A 26,247-nucleotide genomic window follows, 5' to 3' on the forward strand; every position below is an offset into this window, starting at 1 on the left:
AAAGACAGAAAGAAACAATTGTTTTTAAAAACAGATTTGAAATGCTGGAGACTTTTTGAAGCATGATACAAAACTAAAAGCCATAATATATATGACTAATTAACCTGAAAAAATAAATTAGCAAAACCAAAACATATCAACAAATTCATTTTATTATGTATGACAGAAAAAGGGTCAATTTTCTTAATAAATATGTATAAAGCTTATAAATCAGTAAGAAAAGAAGACAAAGAATGGCAGGGAAAAATTTCTTGAATTAAAAATTTAATTAATTAAAATATTTTTAAGTGCCAAATGTTTGTATTAGTTTAAATTTGTATAAAAATTAATTTTTCACCCATCAGATTTGGAAAAAAATTAAAAGTACTGGTAGGTATGTGTGGAATCAATAATGCTAAAGCATTCTTGATAAAGATTAAACTGATGTATTTTGGGGGTAGCAATTTGGCAAAATACACCAAAATTATAAATAAATATAGTCATTAATGCAGCAATTCCACTTCCAGAAATTTTATTTGTTAAACTCACACAAGCTTAGGTAAGCATACTGTATTACTGTTTATAATAGAAGTAACCTTGAAAATGACCTAATTATCCAGCAATAGGCTATAATTAAATAAATTACCATATATGTAAGTTATAAGTATGAGGTTGTTCTTTATGTACTGATAAGAAAAATTCACCAAAGTGTATTGTTATGTTAAAATGTATAGAATATTTTAAATAATGTATTTCCATAAGAAGGAAAAAAGAAGGAACACAGGAAAGAATGCATTATGTGTGTATGTGTGTCTAGAAAGTTTCTGGAAATTACTCAAGTAACACAGAGAAAAGAAAACAAGGTTTTCGAAAAAAATAAATGCAACTGAAAACCCTTAGACAGATGGCTGTCCTCAACTAATAGACTCAGTAAGTTTGCCATTCCTAATATGATGCTATAATAGAAGACTCATTTTTCTTTTAAAATGCAAAAGTAAGTTAATAATGGACTGTTTCATATTCAGAAGACTATATTTCCTCTCCTCTTAAGGAAGATGTAATCCAGACAGACAGTACATGTATCAATGAAAGACTGAAGAAAGTCTTGTGTTTCTGCTGTTCTTATCCTGACAATCAACAATATGCAGGAGTTCAGCAAGAGAAAATCCATCAAATTTTAACATCTCTTGAGTCAGTTCTTCATGTGTCTTCAATATTGTGCTTGTTAGAACACTAAAGATGATCTAATTTTAATGTAAGTTATTTAAAAGAAATTCAAATTATTATGTGATTATTCACTCTTAGGTTTTACATGCTAATGGATGCAAAATTTGACAGCATATCAATTTATTTCTCATCCATGTAGCTAAAAGAGGTATTGAAATGATTTAAGATTTCCCATGAAATACAAGTAAAATTGTTTTTGCTCTTTCCTGAATATTCTTTTGAGAAGGTTGCCATTTATTAATAGTAATAACTACAACTGAAGTCACTGAACCAGAACAAGGTTATTTTCCTTTTATATTTTCCCTACATGTTCTGATACACCCCTCTGAAAACAAAGACCAATTTTACATTTTTTTTGATGCTAAGCCAATAGGTATTTATAGAAATGTTCTATCAGTGGAATAAGATAAAAAACACTTATTTATACCAGAAACACTGATGCAATGTAATGATGATAACTAGAAAAAATTCCAGGGGTGCAGTCTATTCACTAGTTAACCATTAATCACTAAGATAAATATGGCCTTTTATTATTAGAAGTTAAATATATTGAATAAAGTAACTAAAGTAAATGTAAGATATACACAGCATATTTTCACCTAGTATGGGCAAAATGAGTTAAAAGAAAAGATAACTATTGAAATGGATCATAAGATGTCAGCTAAACTAGAAATTTAACACCTGTGAATAGGGATGATGTAACCCATTCATTCCTCCATCACGTATCTGCTGAGCTCTCAACTTTTTGCATGGCAGCATTAGGCTTATGGCATACAGTGGTGGTGACCAAGGCAGATATACTCTGTCTCATAAAGTTATAATTTACCGTTAGAGATATTAATTTATTACACACAAACCATTTACAACAGATTATTTGCACATGGATTTAATGTAATACAGCAAATTTAACCATAGGCTCCAGGCAAAAAGAGAGAAAAATTACCTAATTCAAGTCTCCTTAAATTTCTTCCCCAGGAAACATGAGTTTGGCCTATATGATTCCAAAGACAGGAAGACCAAAATTCAAAGGTGCTGAGAAACAGAAGTTGATACTTGGCTTCTGCATGTCCATGTGCCAAGTCTTAGCAATTAATAAGCCATTTAATGGATTTTCAACAGTAATTTAAGGGTGAGCTTTTTGTCTTAAATAAATATATCAGTATCTAACTTTGAGGGAAGGTAAAACACTCTGTATAATTATGATAGGTACTTTGAAGCATAAGAAAAGTTATTATAAATGCATAATGGGCTCATCTTCTCATGGGGGTAAAGATGGGAATTAGGGAAGATCAGATGATGTTTGCTGGGCACTGAAGAATCTGTAGAAGGGTGGGAAATAAATGAAAGGGTTAAGCATTTTGATGAAGACTCCAAGGAAAATGGATCTTGGTATCTAGGAGGAAAAGAGATTAACAGTATAGCTGCTGATACAGTGGTTCTCAAAGTTTGATCCTGGAACTTCTGTGGGTCCTAAAACTCTTGCAGGAGTTGGCTAGGTCAATAATATTTTAACAGGATATTATTTGCCTTTTCATTCTCATTAGCTTGCAATTGACAGTGGTGTTGACCAGGGCTACATGATTTATAATATTGCAAGTGTGAATGCATAAACAAATATGAGAGTAATATTCCATTTTGTGTGTGCATTTTTTTTTTCTTCCTTATCCACTCATCTGTCGATCGACATTTAGGTTGCCTCCATGTCTGGCTATTGTAAATAGTTCTGCCATGAACACTGGGGTACATGTATCTTTTTGAATCAGAGTTTTCTCCAAATATATGACCAGGACTGAGACTGCTGGATCTTGTGGTAACTTTATTTTTAGTGTTTTAAGGAATCTCCATACTGTTCTACATATTGGCTATACCAATCTACATTCTCACCAACAGTGTTGGAAGGTTCCTTTTTCTTCACATCCTCTCCAGAGTTTATTATTTGTAAACTTTTTAATGATGGCCACTCTGACTGGTGTGAGGTGAGACCTCATTGTAGTTTTGATTTGCATTTCTCTAATAAATAGCAATATTGAGCATCTTTTCATGTGTCTGTTGGCCATCTGCATGTCTTCTTGTGAGAATTGTCTGCTTAGGTCTTCTGTCCATTTTTTGATTGGGTTGTTTTTTTGATATTGAGCTGCATGAACTGTCTGTATATTTTGGAAATTAATCCCTTGTCGGTAGCAACATTTGCAAATATGTTCTTCCAGTCTATAGGTTGTCTTTTTGTTTTGTTTATGATTACCTTTGCTATGCAAAAGCTTTTAAGTTTAATTAGCTCCCATTTGTTTATTTTTGTTTTTATTTCCATTACTCTAGGAGATGGATCCAAAAAAATATTGTTTCAATTTATGTCAGTGTTCTGCCTACGTTTATGTCTAGGAGTTTTATAGTATCTGTTTTTAGTATTAGGTTTTTAATCCATTTTGAGTTTATTTTTGTATATGGTGTTAGAGAATGTTCTAATTCCATTCTTTTACATGTAGCCGTCCAGTTCTCCCAGCACCACTTATTGAAGAAACTGTCTTTTCTCCATTGTATATTCTTGCCTCCTTTGTCATAGATTACTTGACCATAAGTGTGTTAATTTATTTCTGGGCTTTCTATCCTGTTCCATTGATCTGAATGTCTATTTTGTGCCAGTACCATATTGTTTTGATTACTGTAGCTTTGTAGTATAGTCTGAAGCCTCAGCTCTGTTCTTCTTTCTCAAGATTGTTTTGGCTGTTTGGGGCCTTTTGTATTTCCATGAAATTTTTAATTTTTTTTGTTCTCAGCCACAAGAAACAATGAAATAATGCCATTTGCAGCAATATGGATGGACCTAGAGATTATCATATGAAGTGAAGTAAGTCAGACAGAAAAAGACAAATACCATATGATATCACTTATATGTGGAATCTAAAAAATTATACAAATGAACTTATTTACAAAACAGAAGTAGACTCACGGACAAAGAAAACAAACTTATGGTTACCAAAGAGGATAGCTTAAGAGTAGGGGGAGAGATATATTAGGAGCTTGGGATTAACATACACACACTACTATATAAAAAATAAACGAGGACCTACTGTATACTACAGGGAACTATATTCAATATCTTGTAATAACCTATAATTGAAAAGAATCTGAAAAAGAATAATATATATATATATGACTGAATCAATTTTCTGTACACCTGAAATTAACACAGCATTTTGTGAATTAACTATACTTCAATTTAAAAACTTTAACATAAAAGAAACAAATATGAGAATCCAGCTATCTTTTGTTAAGCCAGATATTAAAGGTATTTGGAGAAAAGTAAAACAATATCTTTTTTTCTTACAATTGCTCTTTTGTAAAATGTGCTTTTCATAAAAATATGTTATCTATGTTAATATATTAAGTTAATTATTATTGTTTTAAACGAATTTCTAAGTAAATATTTTTAAACTTTCTCAGGTTTATTTGTCTAGAACTATAAACATAGACAGATACAAATCACACAATAAAAACTTTTGGGGGTTTTCAATAATATTAGGCCTGTACAGGGATCTTTCGTTTGAGTGCTGTGCTAAATCACAGGGCTCAGTAGATAAACTTTGAGCTATGAGGCTACAAAGAGAGGTGGGGTCTGATCATGAGAGGTCGTACAGACCATGGGATAATACAGCATGTCCAGACTGGCTATAGAGGCTCAAAGTAGGGCTGTAGCCAAGTACATATGAGAAATGAACAGACCGAAGATGCATGTTATAGGGGAAAAAAATGACAACTGATTAGAAGTAACGAGTGAGGGGCAGGAAGTTGGGGGATTGGTGCCCACTTTTCTCGCATGAACACACATGTGGTAGGTGGTGCCAAGTGATGGAAATCACTGAGGGAGGACAGTTTAGACAGATTGATATTTCTCCTCTTTATGTATTGTGTCTTCCTGCTTTTTTGCGTGCTTGGTAATTTTTTTTATTGGATGTCAGACATTGTGAATTTTAACTTGTTGAATGCTGGATTTTTGTATTCCCATATGTCTTACTGAGTTTTATTGTGAAAAGCAGTTTAGTCACTTAGAAAAAGTTTGATCCTTTAAGGTCTTGCTTTTAAGACTTTTTAAGCAGAACTAGAGCAGTTTTCAGTCCAGGGATTTTTTTTCCCACTACTGGAGCAAGATGCTTCTGAGTACTCTACCCAACACCCTGTAAATGATGAGGTTTTCCAGTGTGGCTGGTGAGAATGGGCACTATTCCCAGCCCTGTGTGATCTGCAGGCATGGTCCCCTCTGATCCTGTTGGTTGATTCTTTCTCTGGCCTCCACTAGTTACTTCACAGGAATGTGCAGATCACTTCTTAATTGAATACTCAAGGGGAATGCTCTGCAGATCTCCAGTGCTTTCTCTCTCTGCAGAATTCTCCTTTCTGGTATTCTGACCTGTGAATTCTAAACTCCTTGGTTTCTCCATACTCCCAGCTTCATCTCCTTAACTCAAGGAGTCTGTATGGCTCAACCTGGTTCTGCCTTCCCTGTACTATCACCTGGAAACCCTCTCTATGAACTAAATTGATATAATCATAGGGCTCATCTTGTTTGTTTCCCATCTTTCAGGGATGACTGTCCTTCACTACCTGATGTCCAGTGATTTAAAAACCACTGTTTCATATGTTTGTCCTTTTTGTTTGTTTGTTTGTTTCAGCAGGGAATAGTAAATCAGAAGGCTATTACTTATCTTGACCCATTATCTTTTACCTCTTTAATCTCAGAACCACCCTTGAGTTGAGTATTATTACCTCTGTTTTACACATGAGGAAATAAATAGTAACTTGGCTCACTCAAGTTTACTGAGATTTGGTGACACAGCTAAGATTTTTAAGCATTCCTTCCAAAGTTCTTGCGTATAGCCATTATGATATACTGCCTATAGAGAAAGTGACAGATAGCTGAATGGATACTTAACACTGAGAATGTTTTATAAAGTCACCTTTGTAAATTGGTTTAGAAATAGTCTTTCCTTAAAACGTTAATAAATGAACTAAGTGAGCCTTGAAAGCTATATACAGCAACAATCTTAAGGACTGAAGAATTTTTAAAACATCCTTAGGTCAACCACCAAGAAGTTTCCATTGCCTCTACAATAAAGACAATAACCAGATATCAGGCCTATTCTCAAACAGCGAGTTCTGAGGCACCTCATCCACCTCGGAAATGATCTACTTCTGAGTAAGTTCTCTTTTACATTAAAATAAAAAATATATATTAGAAATGATCAAATATATCTGTTTCCTTGTAGCTTCTACCCAATCAAAGCAATATATAAAAATAACAAACTCCAGAACTCATGCCAGTCAGCAGCCATATACATACATATTCTTCCCCAGCAGGGCACTGGAACACAGATCTAACAGGTTTTCCTTTACATGTTCTACTCTTTTCATCTTGGAATGTAATAAAATCTTCCTAAAACCTTTGAAATTCACATTTAATGTGACAACATGCAACATAACAAATAGTTAAGGAATGAGATATTATGATTAATTTAATATTACATATAATTAAGATTGTGCCACATTTAGTATTATGCAATTTAACATAGGTTACCAACTTTCTATAAGTAAAAAACCATAAAGGGTATTAAACAATAAATTTATATTGAGCACCAAATAATCACTCTTGAATCAACAAATCAAATCAACAACAGTCTATTCAGTTTTTACTCCAGGTAAGTCTCTATACTAGGATAGACCTAGCATTTTCTTTATGCATGTCAATGATTTCTTTCCAGTTTGGAATATAAAAGATGTGAGCAATGGAACTGGACTACACTGTCCCTACTGGGAACCTGGGAGTTATTTCTTGCCTGTATTTACTCGGTTAGGACCCTGGGCTCCATAGCCAACCTGCCTGCTTTGATTCTGGGCTATTCCACTTCAGGAAAATTCAGGGGTGGGTGGCCTTGGCAAGTTCCTCAACCTCTCCATGCCTCAGATTCCTTATCTGTGAAAGAGAAATAGTAGTGCTATCTCACAAGATTGTAATAAAATGTAAATGAGTTAAAATATATGAAGCACTTAGAATACTATCAGGCACATAGCAAATGCTCAACCAGTGATAATTAACTCTGTTTTTCTTATCATTAAAATAAGGTGTTCAGTGAAATCAATTCCAGGTATTTCTATTCTACTGGCTATTTGGACCTTGTCTAATTAGAATATAATGCTGGCACATAATTGTTTCTACATTCCCAGTTATCTGTGGGAGTGAAAAAACTGAGATATACCCTTTTCTTACCTAAGAAAGAGATTGCTTGGGATTGTCTCAATGCTGTCATTACAAAACCTGTGCTATAGACAAGCAATAAAGATCACAAATCCATTTTATGAATGGTCAAAATAAGGCAAAGACTGTTTTAGTAATTTGCTTGATTCATCCACGGGACTAACAAACGATTTCACTCCATCTACATACAGGAGCAAGTTAGCAAGTTCTATGAATAGAGTTGTTGTAATATTAAAACACACAGATGTCCAAAAGAATTTTATCTGTAACTGGGAGTGAGTATTTGTAAGCTGGTTATCAATTTCATATAAATCATTGAGTGTACATTTGACTCTGGAAGTTCTTTGAATTTATTCTGCCTTATTCACAATGAAAGAGGGAAGAGTAAAAAATGTAGCTTCTTGTAAAATTTTATGCAATTTCCAAGCCTGGTGTCCTGTAATATATCTAGAATACAAAGTCCCTCAAGAGTTCAACTAGAAGAAAAAGTAGGGCTACAAGAAGGAACTGGCTTGCAATTGTTTAAAGGGAGAATGAATACACAGACATTAGAAACCTAAAACAAATTCAAATTTCTAATCGCTATAAACAATGAGAAACTATTAACACATGGTATGAATTCAACAGTGAAAAGTTCCCATGGAAAAAATGCTTCCACTGATGTCACTTAGGGTCTGACTGCATCAGCACCTGCAGAGGCACAGGCCTGTAGTCCACTGACATCACCTCAGGTGCATGCAATTTGGGGACATGAAATAAAGTTCATAAAAGTATCCAGCTTCCTTAAAACAATGGCAGTTTATTCCCCCATAACTTGAGCATGACTAAAACAAATACTGTAAAATTCCATCCCATTGAGTAGTTTATTTGGTCATTTGAATACATCACTCTAAGGACTATCTCTCCTGAGAATATCTGTCTGTGGGGCCATGGCTTACTTCATATATCCATATTTCACTTAATTGACTAGATTAAAAACTTTAAAAAATCTGAATGATGCTTGTAAGTGGATTATAATATCTTAATTAAATGTCAGCACTCCCTAATGCATTAGTGACTGCCCCCTTTTTAATCTCCACTTATATAACAATCTGGTCAACTGAAAACATATTTGAGGTTCCTATTAAAGATAAAGCACTATTTCACACTTTTGTGGCTTATTTCTTACATATTTTTTTAAAAGATAAAGAGGTAAAACCTATATTTTAAAACGTGTTTTCATCAAAAAATATTTATTCAGTAAATTACCCTGGTAAACATTAAAAAATAAAATAACAGTCTGACAAGCATTTAAAAGTGGATTTTTGCTATATATCTAAAAGGCATAATCAAATTAGATTTATCCCACTCTGATCTGTAAGACTACAATTATTTCATTTTAGTTAAAATGAGAATACCAAAAGCATCTACAGTTACTACGATATATAGTGTAAGGAGATATAAAGCTGTCCTACATTGTAACAATCTTTGTCATATTGTCATGCCCAGAACTCCTCCCAAACTCCTCCAGAAGTGTTCATTTCCTTCTTAGTTCATCAAATATGTAATAACCGGTACCAAATGGCTATTAGTAAACCTAAGTCACACATTAAATCGTGAATAGTTCATTGATTTCCTTAAGCTCTCTATGATTGGCTATGATTCATTTTAAGACATCTAATTGCACCTACTGGCCTTGATTTTTAAACCAAGTTCTACCATTGGAATCTTTAAACAGCTCAATTGCTCCCTCTAGCCTCCTTTTATATACTACACCCACAGGTCACAATCAAAGGTTAGGAGCCTATCGTGGGATTACTCTTACTCTCTTGCCTAAACTTGTTATGTGGCTCATCAAGATATTCCACTGATCCAAACCCAAGGATGCACAATGCCAAATGGTAGTGGTGAGACACTAAGACAAAGAACATCTATTCAGAGTGCTAAATTATAGGAAGCAACAATCAAATATGATTACATGAATAACCTCAAAATCTATAAATGACTTTCCCAAGGAAAGAAGGCAAAAGAAAAAAGTTGAGTGTCACATATTTTAACTTAGTAGTTTATCCTTTTAACCTGGAATATTTTTGCTGTTTGCATAAGCTGCATATTTCATAAAACAAATGCAGTCTGATTTTTCACGTTCAAAATCAAATGTGTTGTGAAGAACAAAAATAACCCTCAAAGAGCCAGGCGCCAAAATTATTTTCCACAGTGGGCAAAAGGAATATACAGTATAAGTACTTCATTTCACTACAAAATATGTGTATATTTTTTATATATAGATATAGATGGATTTGAATTTTGAGACCCTCCCCCAAAAAACTATTTTGATTTCATTCCAACTTGCCTTTCTGTGATTGAAGTACCACTTGTAGATGACACGTATTTTTCAAAATAACATCAAGCCATGTTTTTAACATTAAATTTTTAAAGTTTGCTACCTTGGCAAAAAATTGATTTTAAAATTACATATAATTTGCTGCCAGTGTTTTTACTACTCAGCAGAAGGCTAGGATAGTTTCCAAAATGGAACACCCTGTGTCACTACAGAAGATAACAAATGTTAGATTTAAGTTGCACATTCTGTATTTCTTCATGATAGGCACTTCAGAAAGAAAAAATCTGAACATTTGTTAGCCAGTTGCCCCAAAATTTACAGGATAAATATGTACATTTTCCCCTTTTGGCTATATAAATTAAAGCTTGGAGGTTCATACAATAGAACTTCAAATTTGGAAATGGCCTTAGTGACAGGTTAGTTCAATTGTCTTTTTGCCAAAGATCAAGGCTATGTTAGTATAAGAACCAAAGTTAAAGGCCACGTCCCTTGACCCTCTGTCCTAGGGCTACATTATACTATATTGCTAGCTATCTTCTATTCCCAATGTTACATGCACAAGTTATTTTATTTTAAACTTCTTTGTCATTGAATAAACCACTTTAATATCTTTTTCTGCCCATCCTCCTCCTTCCCCTATTAACTAAAAGAAAAAAAAGATGTTTATGGTCTGAATTTGGGGTATAACATTGAGCTGGTCTAAGTTATATATCAAATCCTACTCCTAATGTGAATAGGAAGCACTTGGGCATTGAGCCAGTTAAAATAAACAGGCCCATTGAATCAAAAAGGTCTATTTCTTTTCCATGGTATTAGAAGAAAAGATAAACAGATTTCAGCAAATTCAGTCTTATAAAAGAAGGTGTCAGCTGAATTTGACATTCTATGATAGTAACAGATGATGAGGCAAAATGTGAAAATCACATTCCTGAACTAAACTAAGAAAAACCCATGGGAAGAAAATGTACTGATGTTAGCTTGGTTGACTTTAGTGTATTACATTTTGTAAAATTTTAAAAGTATTAAAATAAAATCTTCCTAGACCAGCTGGTATATCCTAACCTGATAGACTTTCTGTAATTAGATGCTATTATACCTTTGAATCAGCATTTATTTTTACTAATAATATCTAAATAGTATGGAGTATTTAACTATGAGAAGGCATGTTGCTGTCTATCCACTATCTATCTACCTAATATGATATACATGTATTCATTTAATCATCAGAACCCCTATGAGACAAGTACTGTTAGTATCTCCGTTTTACAGATATGTACACTGAGGCTCACAGAGGTTATCTTGCCTGTTATTGACTTAACAATTAAGTTGCAAGTAAAAGGGCTGGGATTAAAATCCAGGCAATCTGGTGACAAAATATGAGCTCTTTTTTTTTTTTTTAATTTAAGTATAGTTGATTTACAATGTTGTGTTAGTTTCTGGTATGCAGCAAAGTGATTCAATTTTATATGCATATATATATATATATATATATTCCATTTCAGATTCTTTTCCATTATAGGTTATTACAAGATATCAAATATAGTTCCCTGTGCTATACAGTAGGTCCTTGTTGTTTATCTATTTTATATATAGTAGTATCTATTAATATCAGACTCCTAATTTATCCCTTCCCCTTCCTTTCCCTTTTGGTAATGATAAATTTATTTTCTATGTCTGTGAGTCTGTTTCTGTTTTGTAAATAAGTTCATTTGTATCATTTTTTAGATTCCATATATAAGTGATACCATATGATATTTGTCTTTCTCTGTGATTTATTTCACTTAGTACGATAATTTCTAGGTCCATCCATGTTGGTGCAAATGGCATCATTTCATTCTTTTTTATGGATGAGTAATCAGAATACGTGCTCTTAATCACTATACTATACCACAATAAAAAATTATTTGATGAATATAATTACATTCACAGATATTTAAAATGAATTGTGATGGAAAGTAACATGAAAAATGACTTTCTCAATTTAAAATATATATGCTGAAGGGTCAGAAAGCTCCTGAAGGTGCACAATGAAATCAGTCTTTGTCTTTTGACACTCAACAAATTTAACTAATTGATTTAAATGTTCAATGTCCTTTCTTGGTCCAGAAATAATTTCAGTTGGTCATTTACCAAATATTCTGATCAGATACATTTTGAGTAGTACCTTGGGGTAGGTCAGGCAGAAAAATAAATTTACATAAAATAATTGATTAATCCAACATAAGAGAAAATAATTATACCACTGAACAAGTGCATTAAAATTTTCTCATGTTAATAACCTGAAATAGCTATAAACTTTAGATCTATCACTTTGTGTGTGTGTGTGTGGTACGCGGGCCTCTCACTGTTGTGGCCTCTCCCGTTGCGGAGCACAGGCTCCGGACGCACAGGCTCAGCGGCCATGACTCACGGGCTCAGCCGCTCCGCGGCATGTGGGATCTTCCCAGACCGGGACACGAACCCGCGTCCTCTGCATCGGCAGGCGGGCTCTCAACCACTGCGCCACCAGGGAAGCCCAGATCTATCACTTTTCACCTGACTCTAGAGATTAAAAAGCTGTTATTGAACCCAACTCTATTCTTACTTGATAGGGATGAAGAGACTGAAAGCGAAAACCCAGCTGTACAAAGGGATGGACTTGGATGGTTATTTTCTGTGGATTTCTCAGGGGTAGTATGAGACAATCTACCTCACTGGTATAGGCTCAATAGTAAGGATTTCATGAATAACCCTAGATTTGGGCAACCTGACCAAGCAATTCTGAACAGAGAAAGGCACAGTTAAGGTGGAACACACAGGAGAAGCTGAAGAACCTGAGGCCTAGTGAGTCTTCTGGCCTCTTTGTCAGAGTTCTTGGTTCTTTTGATATTCTGAATGGCCAGCAAACTTGGGATTCCAAAGCATGGAATGTTGCTGCAGGTTAAAAACCTTTGTGAATCAGTTATGCAGCCCCTGCTATTGACCAGTATAAAACTGCTACCATGGAGAATTATGGGATGTAGTCAGAATCCCTTACTCAAGGAGATTGACCAGATCACGTTGTCACCATCCTTCCATGAGCAAATAAAATAATGCATGTTGATTATTTAAGCAAGTAGAAAATAAGAGATATGAGAAAAGATCCCAACATCTGACATTTTAAAATCTGTAAAATATATTTTTTTTATCTCTGAAATGTCTCACCACTAATTCCTGCTAAGATGATATGCAGTACAAAGCTAATCCAAGGAAACTGAACTTTTAGGTAGATTCAGATAAACCTGACAAAGGTGAATAAATACTAAATCAGTTAAACACTGCAAGAAAAATGTAGGAGGGTTACACTCACAATTCATAGTATTTGTCATAAAACAGCCTTCAGAAATCTAGAATCTCTCTTCTTTCTTTAACAAAGAAAGGAACAAAATCAATTTTTGTTTTATCAAGTTCTTTTTGTCACCAAGTCATTCTTCTCATGCTTTGATATGTGCATCATTCAGAGTATCACATGCTTTTATTTTACCATTAAATTGGCTTAAAATAATTTTTCTCACTAGAAATGTGTGCTATTGTTTAAAAAAATAAAGAACATGTTCACATAAATATTTAACACTTGACAAACTATGAAAGTTGATGATGAAAGTTATTGATTATGAACTATATTCTATCTTAATTTCATGACAAAAGTGTTTGCAGTGTTAAAAAAATAAATAAATAAAGGAGTCTCAGGATCATGAGAATCCCCACTAGAACATGAAAATTATTTTAGCCACAAAATGACTTTTTAGAGCATACAGATTAAATCATGATTCTCTGCTAACAATTTAGCTTCTTCTGACCAATGAACACGTCTGATTCAGACTGCTGTCCAATGACAGCAGTCTTTGAGTTTTAGTTAATATTAGCAATGTACCTCCTTTGCATCATGCTAATGATTACACACTGAAAGGCGCACTCCAATAAATGGATCCAGTGATATACAAAAATCTTTAAACAAATGTATAGTGAAATTTTAGCATTAAACAGTGTTCTACCAGAAATATATAAGGAGGGGAATTTATTGAATCTCTTCCATAGTACTGCTTCTGGTAGTGTCTTACCCTTCTTAGCTGTAAGAGATGTTCCTTTTTGCTTCTTAAATACAAAAACAAACAAACAAAATGCACTCCTTCTCTGTAATAGGCTTTCATCAGCATATTAACAAATATCTCCTGCTCTAAAATTTAAAAATTTCAAATATTTATACTTTCAAAATCAGACAGGAAAGAGTTAACATGAATACCTCTACCCAACTCCCTCCCACCTAGATGGGGAGGGAACACAGGTTTTTAAACATTAAATTGTAGAAATTAAAAGTATAGGGGTCCCACCAATTGTGAAGCTCAGCGAGGAATAAAGCATTGTAATCTCAGTTGTCAGCATAAAAAGCATCTCTTAGAAGCTTCGTTCCAACTATAATAACTTAGTGCGCTTGCTAGAAAAAAAAATTGTGATCATATGAGCTTCATGCATGATTGATACCATTACTGTTTATTTTAAGACTGTCTTTAAGAATCAGTCAAATGAAGCAGTCTCAGTTTATGTTTTGCAATCAGAATGTCCAACACAATATAAATGCCTTTTCTGAAGATGTGATGGACTATTCTTCCCATTACTGTTTCCTACCAAAAAGAAACATCTAATAAAAGTGAATCAGGCAGAAATTCATGTCACAAAATATCCTGTCATCCGTGTTCTTTATAGTATGCTGAATTACCTAGCAGCTATTCTTATGATTTTAAAAAAAGGAGGTTATCATGACACACAAATAAGTATATAAACCCAACTAAGGATATGTTCAAATGCTTAAAAAATGCTATTTGGGAATAATACAAACTCTGAAACATAATCTACTTTAAATAATTAGAAAACCTCCTTTGTATCAAATACCCTTTTTAAGGTCTCAGATGGCACATGCCTCTTATCTTTCATAATTAAATCTTTGCATTGTGTAATAAATATGGATGGAATAAGTTAAATACTCTAAAAATGGAAGGAAAAAAAACCCTCTTTTTTCCATGAACAATTTTTAAAATGTATCTTGAAGAAAGAACAGAAATTACAGAAATTCAAAATAAAATTTTTTTTAGCAAAATCATAACTTTTTCTCCCATAATAATATCTTATTGAACTGATTGAGGGATTCAAACTATGAAGAAATACACGCACATTTTATTTAGGCTCAAAAAGGAAAGCTAATGATCATCAATACACTTATGTTATCCCAATAATCTCTGAAAGCAAATCTAAGACTTTCCTAAAGCAGGTGGCCATGAATCCAGGCTCTCCCTCCCTCTTCAGATTGAGCAAGATAAAACTAGCCCCTACTTTTAACACCTCCCCCACACCCCATCTCACCACCATCACCACCACCACCAATCTGAAGCAATAGGCCCTTCTGTTTATAACCTTATAAATAACAGCTTGCCACTTTCATTCCTCTAGTCTATGAACTGCTTACTTTTTTTCATTTCCACATTAAATTATCTCTTGATTTAAACATTAGAAACAAAAATCCATCTGTGGCATGCAATTCCAACAGTTCAAATTTGCAACCAAGAAAAGTCTGGACTTACCAGATTTACCTTTCCATTTCTTTTATTCAGAAAAACAAAGTTGTATTTTTCAAAGGGTTAAACAGTTTTGGTTTGAATTAGGGTTTGGGTGTAATATAATCATACTTAATATCTGTAAACTTAATTCTTGATAATGGTTCTTACTTTTTCAAATATTTTGTTTCTCTATTAACCATCACTTATTACATGTAGTCCTAAGAACAGTTTATACAACAGAGAATTATATTCAGAATATGCCCTCACATATGGCATTTATTATGCACACTTTGTATATAAATCTGTTACATGAAACACATTCAAATACTGTGCAACAGGTTCTGCTGTTGTGTAAACACACACACCCAACAAAATGAAAATAAGCTTTAAAGAATCAACAATATAGGGGAAAAAATCACATTATTCTTCAGAGACTTAATAATTCTTTTGAGGTGACAGAAGATCTAACCAAAAGGAGTATATTTTACTAAGACCCTCTTATTGTCTTTGTACTCCACCGTGTAGGTGATAAACTGGTTAGAACCCAGGTGTATACAAGCTTCCATTGATTTATTGCATGTTACTGGCTTTAGTGCTGAGTTGATGACAGGAAAAGTACTTTGGCAGAGGTCTGACAAGTCGTTATCCTTAAGTTCCCTTTTGCTTTGTGTCTGTCTGTTCCCAAAGCTATCAAAGTAAAGCAAATGACAGTCTAAATCCTCTATGTTTTGCCATGAGAGTGTGAAATCAAATTGTAAGACACACCTCAGAACTATTACATTGGGCCACATTTATTTTCAATTGGCGGGGGAGGGGAAGCGAAAACACTTCAAGAGATGGATTTCATGTCCTCTGTGAAGCCAGATCTAGTTACAGTGTATTAAGTTATGTCTAAATGAGTAAAAGACTCTGTCTAGTCAAGTGTTTTATCACAAAGTAATGTTATTAAACATATCAAGTATTCCCACGCTCTCCTCTAGATTCTTTGATTTTAACCTCCTTTGTTAGGCACAAAACACAGGGAAAAAGATTTCAGGAACAATACCAAGGCAGCACATTATGCCAAGCAATGAATTCTGTGTTTCCCGAGCAGTTTATTTATTATAAACTCAAACTGCTTTTATGAAACTACACGTTTGCTATATGTAGGTCTTCTAGGTCTTCGCCTCTTTCCTTGATAAGAAGCATGGATCGGCTACAATTGTGTCTTTGAGCGCGCAGCACGGTGCTTTGTGCTGCTGGGGATAACGGATTCTCAGTCTCACGCGCATCCATCACCTAAGACAGGGAAACTCAACACGGGTCTTGGCGGCTGGAAGGGAAACAATGTGTTGAGACCCTGGCTGCTGTGAGCTACAAGGATCTGACGAGCGAACGATATGTTTCAGGGAGCAGCCCAGGCAAGGGGGAAGGAAGAAAGCCCTCGTACTCTTACCTCCACATTGAAATACTGCTCCGTTCCGCAGACGGTAGCACATAAAATCCAAAGCAAGGTTTGCAAGTAAAATACCCCCGAATGATGCACGAAATCCAACCGTCTTCCAGTGCTGAATGTGAGTAAGATCATAGTGAACTGTGCTTCAATGGATGGACGAGCTCCCCTTCGTTTTCTCCCTCTCTCCCTTTCCCTCCCTCCCTGGTTTCCTTTCAAAAGTCCTCCGGGTGGGTAAGGAGCCTGCAGGTTCACCCACAGCCCGGCAAGGGGAGGAGACAGAGGGCCCCCGCGCTCGGCAGCCCCCAGAGAAGCAGCGGCTGAGGTAGAGTCAGCAGCAGCTCGCATTCACCATCCTCGTGGGCCCGCGGCCGGGAACGTGGCGCCCAAGTTCACCGGCGGTTCCGGCTCAAAGAACCGAGTCGCAGCCGCAGCAGCCGCCGCCGCCTCCAGAGGGTGCGTCCTCCTCCTCCTCCACCGCCCACTCCTCCTCCGCCGCTACCGCCTCCTGCTTCTGCGGGAAGGGCCTCGGCCGCTCCTCGCTCTCTCGTCTCTGCTTCTCCTTCCCTCCTCTCCTCGCTCCCCTCCAGAACGTTCATCCGTAATCTACATAACTCCTCCTTCCCGGGGTCTGCCTGACTCTTGGGCCCTCGGCGCGCGCGCGCGCGCGCGCACACACACACACACACACGCACACGCGCACACACACACACACACATCTGCACACGAACACACTCACACAACCCGACTCGCACGCGCGCGCTTCTTAAAGGAGACGGCTGGTAAAGGGGAACTGCCACTGTACCGCGCACTGAAAGTAGACAGCCCGGGAGAAGGGCCCTGAATTGAGACGTGGTGTTTAATATACCACCCACCCCTTATCCTTGAGACAAGCACGCAAGAACCTGGGCGGCTCCATTCTTTCGTCTCGCCCACCTTCCGCCGAGCACCTAGAAACAAGTGCGCCCCTCTCCTGCCGGGGACTGGCTGGGGCTCAGGCTGCGGACCCCGGTATGGGCTGGGGAGCTGCCCAGGCCTGGTCCCGGTGGGCGACCGTCGTCCTCAGTCGAAAAAACGCTGGGAATCTGAGGGAGCGCCCGGGTCACTGTGCGCTGCTTGGGGGCTCGGGTCTGTTGCCAGCAGGCCAAGTTTAAAAAGCCTGAGCTGGCAAGTCCTGAGCGTCCAAAACTTTGTTGGGGCCCACCAACCAAGTATGTGGCCTGTTGTCTCCCTGAATTCTCTCTACCATCATAACATCCCGCCTTTTGGGCTCGCGGGGATGGCAAAGGGTGGGGGCGTGAGGGAAATCTAGTCAAATACAAAGCACGAGGAAAATGCTCACTTCCCAAAGATGTTCTGTCTGGTGGAAACAGGTACACACTGGGACCCCGGAGAGGTGGTCCGGGTGTTAACAAAACACCGGGCCAGAGAGGGCGGGGGCGCCTGAAAGGATCGCGCTGTGGGAGCTTGGGGAAGGGCTGGGGAGGAAAGGAGAGGGAGCAGCCTGAAGAAAGGCGAGTAAAGCAGCTGGCTAGGGCGGGAGGAAGAGGCTGCGCGCAGACCAAGCGGGGGAGAGACTGGCGGGAGCGAGGAGAGCTGCAGTCAAGAGGGGGAGGCTGCTGGCAGGGGAACTTCGGTAGAGGCTGCCAAAAAGGACTCGAGCCGCAGCAGTGTGAGGCAGTGGACTGGGGTGGCAGCAACCACCAGCCCTTGACAGGTGATGGTTTGGCTGAAAGAGAAAGGGGGAAGGGAGACAGGCAGGCATCTGTTTGGGGGCCGTGCCAATAAACGTGCTTCTCCTTGGCAACCAGCAGAGGGGAAGAGGAGCCCACTGGAAAGAAATGTAGGCAAGGCTGAGAATAAAGACTGTTCCAGGTATGGCAGCTACCTCGGTGAGGTGGAAGAGAGAATTGACAAAGCAAATTTCATGGGTGAATTGGTAAAGCAAGAAGTAGAGCTACAAGAGGTCATGCAGATGGAAAATGTTGAAACACATCTTGCCAAAAATTGCATTGGACTGTAATAAAGCTGAGGAATGGGACTTTTTGACTAATGCTTTAAAAACTGTAGGAAATATGACCCACCCAATTTGACTCAAGTCTCTCAGGGAGACTTTCCTGACAGTCTGTTTTGTGCACAGCATGTCCTGTCCACAAGAATTTTGAAGACATAAGAAATACCTTATACTGTATAGCATATTATAGTTTGCAGAATGTTTCCACACATAGTATCTCATTTAATTTTCACAAACATCCCTGAGGATTTTGTTTTCATCTCACACGTGGATAAAACGATGGTAATAAAAGATAACTTTCCAGCAGATCATTCAAGTGGCAGAATTAAGACCTGAGTTTTCTGACTCCCACTTCGGTGCATTTCCCAATACACTCCACTGACTTTCCATATAGAAATCTGTTTCTGCTCTTAACAGTTGTATAACCCGTAGATTGAGTTGATTTATGTACCTGAAACAATTAGAAGGCAACATGAAAGCAAGATCATTATATAGAAGGTACAAGGTGTTATATGTCAATATAGAGTAACAAAATGTGGTGGGAAATATTTGTTAATAAATTAAGAATTATTTTTATGTATATATTATATCTAGCAAAGTACAAAATTTTAGTGGGAAGAGATACAGGGAAAAAAAAATGTTGTTTTACTCATCCTGGAGATAGCATTGAAGGGAGGGAGGTAAAACAAACTTACACAAGATTTACATGAGAAAACAGTTCTAAATGGTGAAGTCCTTGCTAAATGAGCCAGAATATTAGAAGACTTTATCAAGGAAGTGGAATGCAAGTTAAATGCTGCTGACCTATCAACAAGGAGGGATTTCTCACTGCAAGCAACCTGTTTGTCAAAGAAAATAGCTGAGCTCAGAACAGAGAGATACATTAACAGGGTATTTATGGAAGGCAAGATATGGGGAAGGGCTGGCAATGAAATATTTAGTTAACATTCAGTTAAATAGGTGAACAATGATTGCTAAAACATTTTATATAAGAATAGGTATCTACTGAAGATTATCTTCAAAATTATGCATAAAATTGGCCATGGGGAAGACTGGGCTCAAAGAGAGTTAAAACAGTGTTTAAGTCCAGCTGTGAAACTGTAAGGGCCTGTACTAGTGAGGTGTCCTTGGAGACCCATCGTAAGGGAAATGAAAGTAGGGAATCCTAAATTCAAAAGATAATCTCAAATTAGTGATTAGTAATCATAACATTTTTTACAAACTTTAAAAAATTCATTAGTGAGCATTCAATGAGCAATGAATATATAAATGAATATACTGAAATGAATGAATATTCAAAGTTCCAGAATACAGAAATAAAATACTGAGACAGACATATAATAATTATAGCAATGTTGTAAGGACTCAGGTAATTATGTATGCAAGATGATATAGAACAAGGTGGAAGAAATAGTTGATTTTCCCTGAGGTCTTTGGACAATACATCACAAAAGTAGTGGTTCTCAAAGGGTATTTTGAAGAAAAAGTAAAAAATTAATAGGCAGTTAAAAGAAGGAAGGATACTTCAGACCTGTGTGCAACGGAGGTATAAACACAAGATCTGGAGAACTACAAATGGTTTGTCAGGGCTGGAGGCCAAGGTGTTATAAAGGAAGGTCAAGGTCAGAAGTTGCATGGATATGTAGAGGTCAAATCAGAGTCTTGAGTACGTTTCAGGCTTTAGACTTTATCTTAAAAATTTTCTTAGGAGGAGATGATTGAATTATCACTACCTTTTTGTATACTTGCTAGTTCTGTGGAAATAGTTACCATGTAGAAGTTCTTATATTTTTTCCTTCATATGTTCCATTAAGCATTTAATATCTATGCTCTTTGTAGACCTTGTATCTGTGCTAGTACGATATGCCTGATATAACAATTCTCCATGTGGACTCAGCTGGGTACCTATGGAAATGTAATCACTTCCTTTATCAGGTGAATTTGTTATTTCATTTCTCATCTGTTAAACAGGATTATCTTTTAAAGGGTAGAATTATGAAGAAGTTTCTATTCTCATATCTTACTAGTGTTAGCTTCTTAGTTGGTGATCTTCTTGGAGAAGGACTTGTTTTCCTATCCACAGTAAGTCAAGATATAGAATATCACCATTCCTTTTAATGTTAATGAAATTTTTCCTCCCAGCTCTTGGCTCTCACTGTGCTTTCTCTCAAATTCTTTCTTCTCACAATTTCACAAAACTAATGAACAATCTCGGAATTACATGTGAATGGAGAACAGAGAATCCAAAAGAGACTGAAAAAATGAATAAGGAAGTCAGAAGAAAGGAATAATTGCCCCTGGTGAAGGTTAATAGCAATTCAATAGACTATTACATAGGAGAGAAAGGGTCTGAGGAAGCAAATGATATAACTCACAAGAAGCAAATGACAGATACTTAAAAGTGAGCAGTTGAGTGGGATGCTGGGATGTGTGAATAATAATAACTACCTAAAATAATATTGGAGGTAAATAATATATTACAACCATCATTGAACTTAATAAACTAGAGCCTTAGAAAGGAGTTTATAGCTTTGGAAAGTTACATAAACTTGTTCATTCTTCTATCATATCAATTAATGTGCTTTCTCCCCTACTTCCGTCAGTTGAATCTGCAGTGTTTTTATTGTTTGCTTGTTTTTAATTCAGAGAATATTGAATTAGTGCTGAGCTATGGGCATTTTCTCATGCGTCTTTTATTTGCAGGGGCATGCATGTATAGAACAATCATCTAAAGCCTTGTCACCTAAGGCATGCTCCCTGGTAGAAACTTAAGGTCTGAGAGCTTGTCAGAAATGTTGAGTCTCTGGCTGTACCAAGATCCCCCATGATTCATACACATGGTAAAATTGAGAAGTTGCTAGCTCTTATCAGTCTGTTAAGAAAGTATGATTTTTTTCCATTTTCTTCATTGACTTACGCTCTCTTTTTACCTCCATAACTATGAGTGTTTCTCAAATATTTGGTTTTCTGCTCATTTATTTGTTCATTCATTCCCCTTCATTAACCACTATTAAAAACCAAGCAATTGAGGATGTAAATAGGTAAAAGTGAAATAAGTTAAGATAGACCACCTCAGTTGGTTAAGGTCTAAGACAGATGAAAATGAAGTCTTGGACTTTAAATTTGTTTTCATGTGGATTTACTATCAACATAAGGAAATAGCTGGCATTGCAAATCTTAGAGGCAAGATTTTGATATAAGTGGGTGAGTGGAGATAGCCTCCAGTGCCTCCCTATTATTTCTTTATCATGGATTATCTGAAGTTTGGAGGTCCAAATGAATGGGAAGTATGAGGAGCACACCAGTTGAAAGAAGAAAAGAAATAGTGGGTATACAGCCTTTTATACCATTAGGCTATGGGGGGAGCTTTGTCTGTGCCCACAGTTGTGTCCATCACCCTATGAGGCCATTTCTCCAGCACTACAATTATATTCTTCCCAGAGACCTTGGTATGCTACAACACATACCAGGATTTGCAGAAGCTCAGAGTCTAATGCTGCTCTTCTCTCACTCTACCATCTCCCTCAGAAAGTTTTGTCCGTTACTTCTACTCTGGTGATTTTCATATCTCCAGCCTTAAGCTCAACCCCATGGCCTAGAATTCATATCATCACTTTCACCTAAAACTCAGTATGTTCCCAAACAAGTTCACCACCTTTTCCTTAGATGATGTACCCCCTTAGTTTCCCCATTTCAATCTAGACCAACTTTTCCACTAAATCTTGAACACACCTTTGACTCTAATACTAATTTATGCTCCATGCTGAATAAGTCACCAGTAGCTGTCATGTCTTTCTGTCCAATACTACTGTGATTCATTCCTTCACCTGCACCTGTAGTTTATCACTGTTCCTTATAAATTCATACCCTTGTCATTTCATGACTAACCACTGCAGTAGCCTCCAATATGTGTGCATGCCTATGTTCTTTTTTGGTCTCCAATTATTCTTCATGCCAGTCCATTGAAACCTCCCCCTTTTACTATGCTTATACATCATTTTCAACCTAGACATGGCATTTATAAGTTGGAAGGAAATTTTTAAGGTTCTGTTCTTCAAATTCCTCATTATACAGAAAAGGAGGTTGAGGGTCAGTGATGTTAAATAAGTCATGTGCCTAGTAGACAAAGGTAAAAAACACATGTATTCTGACTGATTCACAGCTTATTTCACTTTTTAAAGAAAAAGATTCATTATAAACTAGTTAGACATGCAAGAAAACACTGTGAACAAACAACTCGGTTTAAGAAATAGTTTTGTTGCTGTTTCACTCATGCCATATAAATAATTATAGCAGAATAAAATTGAATAATACTCTGTGGATCATCAGACTTATAGCTTGGTGAGTGGTGAGATATTTAAATGTTTAAATGCTAAACAACATAAGGTATCATTACAGCATGTGACTGTTGCATGTTATACACATGCAAGCAGGCAGCAAAGACTCATTTGGGACTCCAGTTAACAAAAGAAGTTAAAAAAGAAAACAGAGTTAGAAATGTTCAGAGTGAGGACACTATGAGAACATTCCTAATAGTTTGTATTGGAGAGGAACAAGTACTGTGTATTTTACTGGTATTAACAGAAATGATAAAGGTTTTCATTTCTTAGCAAATGAAAAGGAGCTATAGAATGGCAGTCTTTAACATTTTTATCAAAATACAATTAATCCCTTTTGAACTATTACACAGTATATTAAATGCACTTTTTATTAGTTCACAGGGAAAGAAAAGGAAATGGAAAATAGAATGGAAATTCGATTGGCATCCATAAAGCTGTAAGATCACAATAAAAATGTATGACATAGAAGTGACTATTTTAGATTAGAGGCATTGACTCAGAATCCAAACTTACAGAGTTCAGAAAATATTTTATAAGCTAATTTCCAACAGTAATGAGAAACTAAACATCTAAGTTGAAATGTCCTTTTTCTACATATAAGACCAAAAATAAAAGTGAATTAACCCATAGCAGTATAGTTATAATTAGAGGAAAGACAGTAATAGAAAGATAAGAAAAGATGTAAAATAATCTTAGTTCTATATTATCTAGTGCTTCAATTGTATGTTTCTTCATTTTGAAATGATTTAACCTCACTTATCTCTAATTCCCTGAATGTTGGAGTAGGCAGAATAATTAATATACTGCTTACTGTTATTAAGAAACTTAATATTATATTGAACTTGATTGTCCACTACATCTTTCATTCTCTGACTCACTTTCACCCCTCTGTTGAAAAGGAGGGCATTTCAATCACCATGTTAGTCTAATACGCAGTTAGTATCCATACACATTTATAAAATCCCTCCAAAAGATTCATTTTCCCTACCATATATGTTAAATGTTGTTATTGTTTTATTAATATCACTAAGATGTATCATTCTGTTTACATTGGAAAGGTTGTGTTTTTATGTCATTCACAAGGTCAAAATAAGTGACTCATTCACTGTAAATTATAAAGTAATCAATGTTGGGAATATGGAGACTTACAAGAATTTATTTCTTCCTTGAAAAAATAGCTATAGTCATTTCAAATGAGCTAAGACTAAAACAGAATTTTTGTTTATATAATAAAAATGTAAGCAGTGTGATTTCAATATAAGAGTATTAGTCAGTGTATGTAAATTGTAATTTGACACTATAGTTAATACTTATTTATTTTTTGGTAAAATATGTGATTATTCTCAGTAAGATTAAAATTTATCTAAAAAATTCTTAAAAATGAATTAGAAAAAATTATCTAAATTTTTATACCCAATATTTTCTTCAACATCAGTATCATCATATATGTCTAAGTAAAATCATCATCCTATTAACCCAAGAAGTCAGAAAAATATTTTATGCCTTGCTTTAGATTCTTATAGTTTCTATAGGACAACCAAATATACTACCCACAAATACAATTTAAACGTTACAGTAAATAATTCTAGAGCAAGAATATATATATATATATATATATATTCATAATAACACTTTTGGGATTTTGTCTATATCAATGTTACATCTGCACTTACTCGTTTTTAATTACTTTTACTTTAAAAAAAAATTCTTAGTGTAGTTAATTTAAAGACAACTTTTGAGGGGGGAGTCAAGATGGCAGAATAGGAGGATGTGGAATTTGTCGCTCCTCACAAGTTCATCAAAAACAAATGGAACATTTCCCACAGAGCTCTTGCTGAATGGTAGCAGTAGACTTTGGACACCTAAAAGAATAAAAGAAAGGAAAAAAGAAAAGAGCTATCAAAAAAAAGACCAGCAACCCTGGTGGGAGGCTGCAGGTGAGGAGAGATACCCACATTAAGAAAGACTCCCTCATGGAGGGGAAATCAGCTGGGACAGAAAAGGAACTTTGGGGGATCAAAGGAGAATGTAGCAGACGGTCTGTGGAAGGCCAGGCAAAGTAAGAACCACACGTATGATCAACACAGCAACTCTGCGCATTCCAGCCTAAATCATGAGTTGCCTGTTGCAAAGGGGGGCTGGGTGCCGGAAGGAGGGATTTGGAGTGCAGACCCAGGAACAGGACAGCTCTTGGCTGTGAAAAGACAGCCTGAAGGGACAAGAGCAAGGGGCACCACAACTGGGAAGGTCTGTGGAAAAAGCCTGAGACACCATAGCAAGGCATCATTGTCGAGCAACATGCAAGGGGTGGAGCCGCCATTATAACCCCCTTAGGTGGCTTCTTCAGCCTCTGCAGGCATTGGGAGGGGTGCCCAGCCCTTGGACTGGGGTTGACTCTGCCTGTGTAGGCTCCAGCGGCCTGAGCACTGCCCACCCCAAAACTTCCTTGGGAATCAGCCCTGGACGCCCCTGCCTGGGGGGAGAGTCTGCTGAAGCTGGCATGGTTGGACGGCTAAAGCATGGGGTTGAAAGAACAGACCTAGAGAGAGAAACGCAGTTGGCTGCACATACACAATAGAAGGGACGGGAGTAAGGGGACACATGGGCAGGAATGCTCAAGAGGAAGCATGATCTGCTTGGAAAGCGAGGCACCATTGTTGAGAAGCGCTGTGAGGGGTGGGGTCAACGACGTTCTCATACGCCAGCTCCTGCCACTGCAGCTACTGGGAGTATCCAACTGTGCTCCAAGCAGCCATGGCTTTCACTCCCACTTACCTGGACAAGGATCAGACACCTGAGGGCGCACACATGCAGAGGTGGGGTTAAAACCAAGCTGAGCCCAAGGGGTGGTGCAACTAAAGAAGAGAAACACAGATCTTTCTATGTAGTAGTGCAAGCTGTGAATTAAATCTCCAAGATCAGCTGGGTAAATCCTGCATTTGCAGAATACCTGAATAGACAAAGAGTGTTTCAACACCTTAGAACAGTCTAACCTTCACAGCACGGGACTTTGGGGGCAAATACACACAGGAATTGAGCCAGATCAGAGTCTGAACTGGCCCAATGTGTCCACAGCAGGTCCAGAGACCTACTTAGAGGTATTGGAAGGCCTCCT

At 36.7% G+C, this 26,247-nt stretch overlaps 1 protein-coding gene across 1 annotated transcript in view; it reads right to left on the reverse strand.

Moving 5' to 3' along the window:
* MMP16 (matrix metallopeptidase 16) overlaps positions 1 to 17,425 on the reverse strand; it is a 358,245-nt gene extending 340,820 nt beyond the window's left edge. Inside the window, exon 1 of the mRNA XM_030839261.2 lies at positions 16,782 to 17,425. Within this exon, the coding sequence (XP_030695121.1) occupies positions 16,782 to 17,126 (345 nt within the window). The 5' untranslated portion in view covers positions 17,127 to 17,425. The remainder of the gene's footprint in view (positions 1 to 16,781) is intronic.
* Positions 17,426 to 26,247: the final 8,822 nt, after the last annotated feature.

The sequence above is a fragment of the Globicephala melas genome, chromosome 17, assembly GCF_963455315.2.
Source record: "Globicephala melas chromosome 17, mGloMel1.2, whole genome shotgun sequence".
Lineage (NCBI taxonomy): Eukaryota > Metazoa > Chordata > Mammalia > Artiodactyla > Delphinidae > Globicephala > Globicephala melas.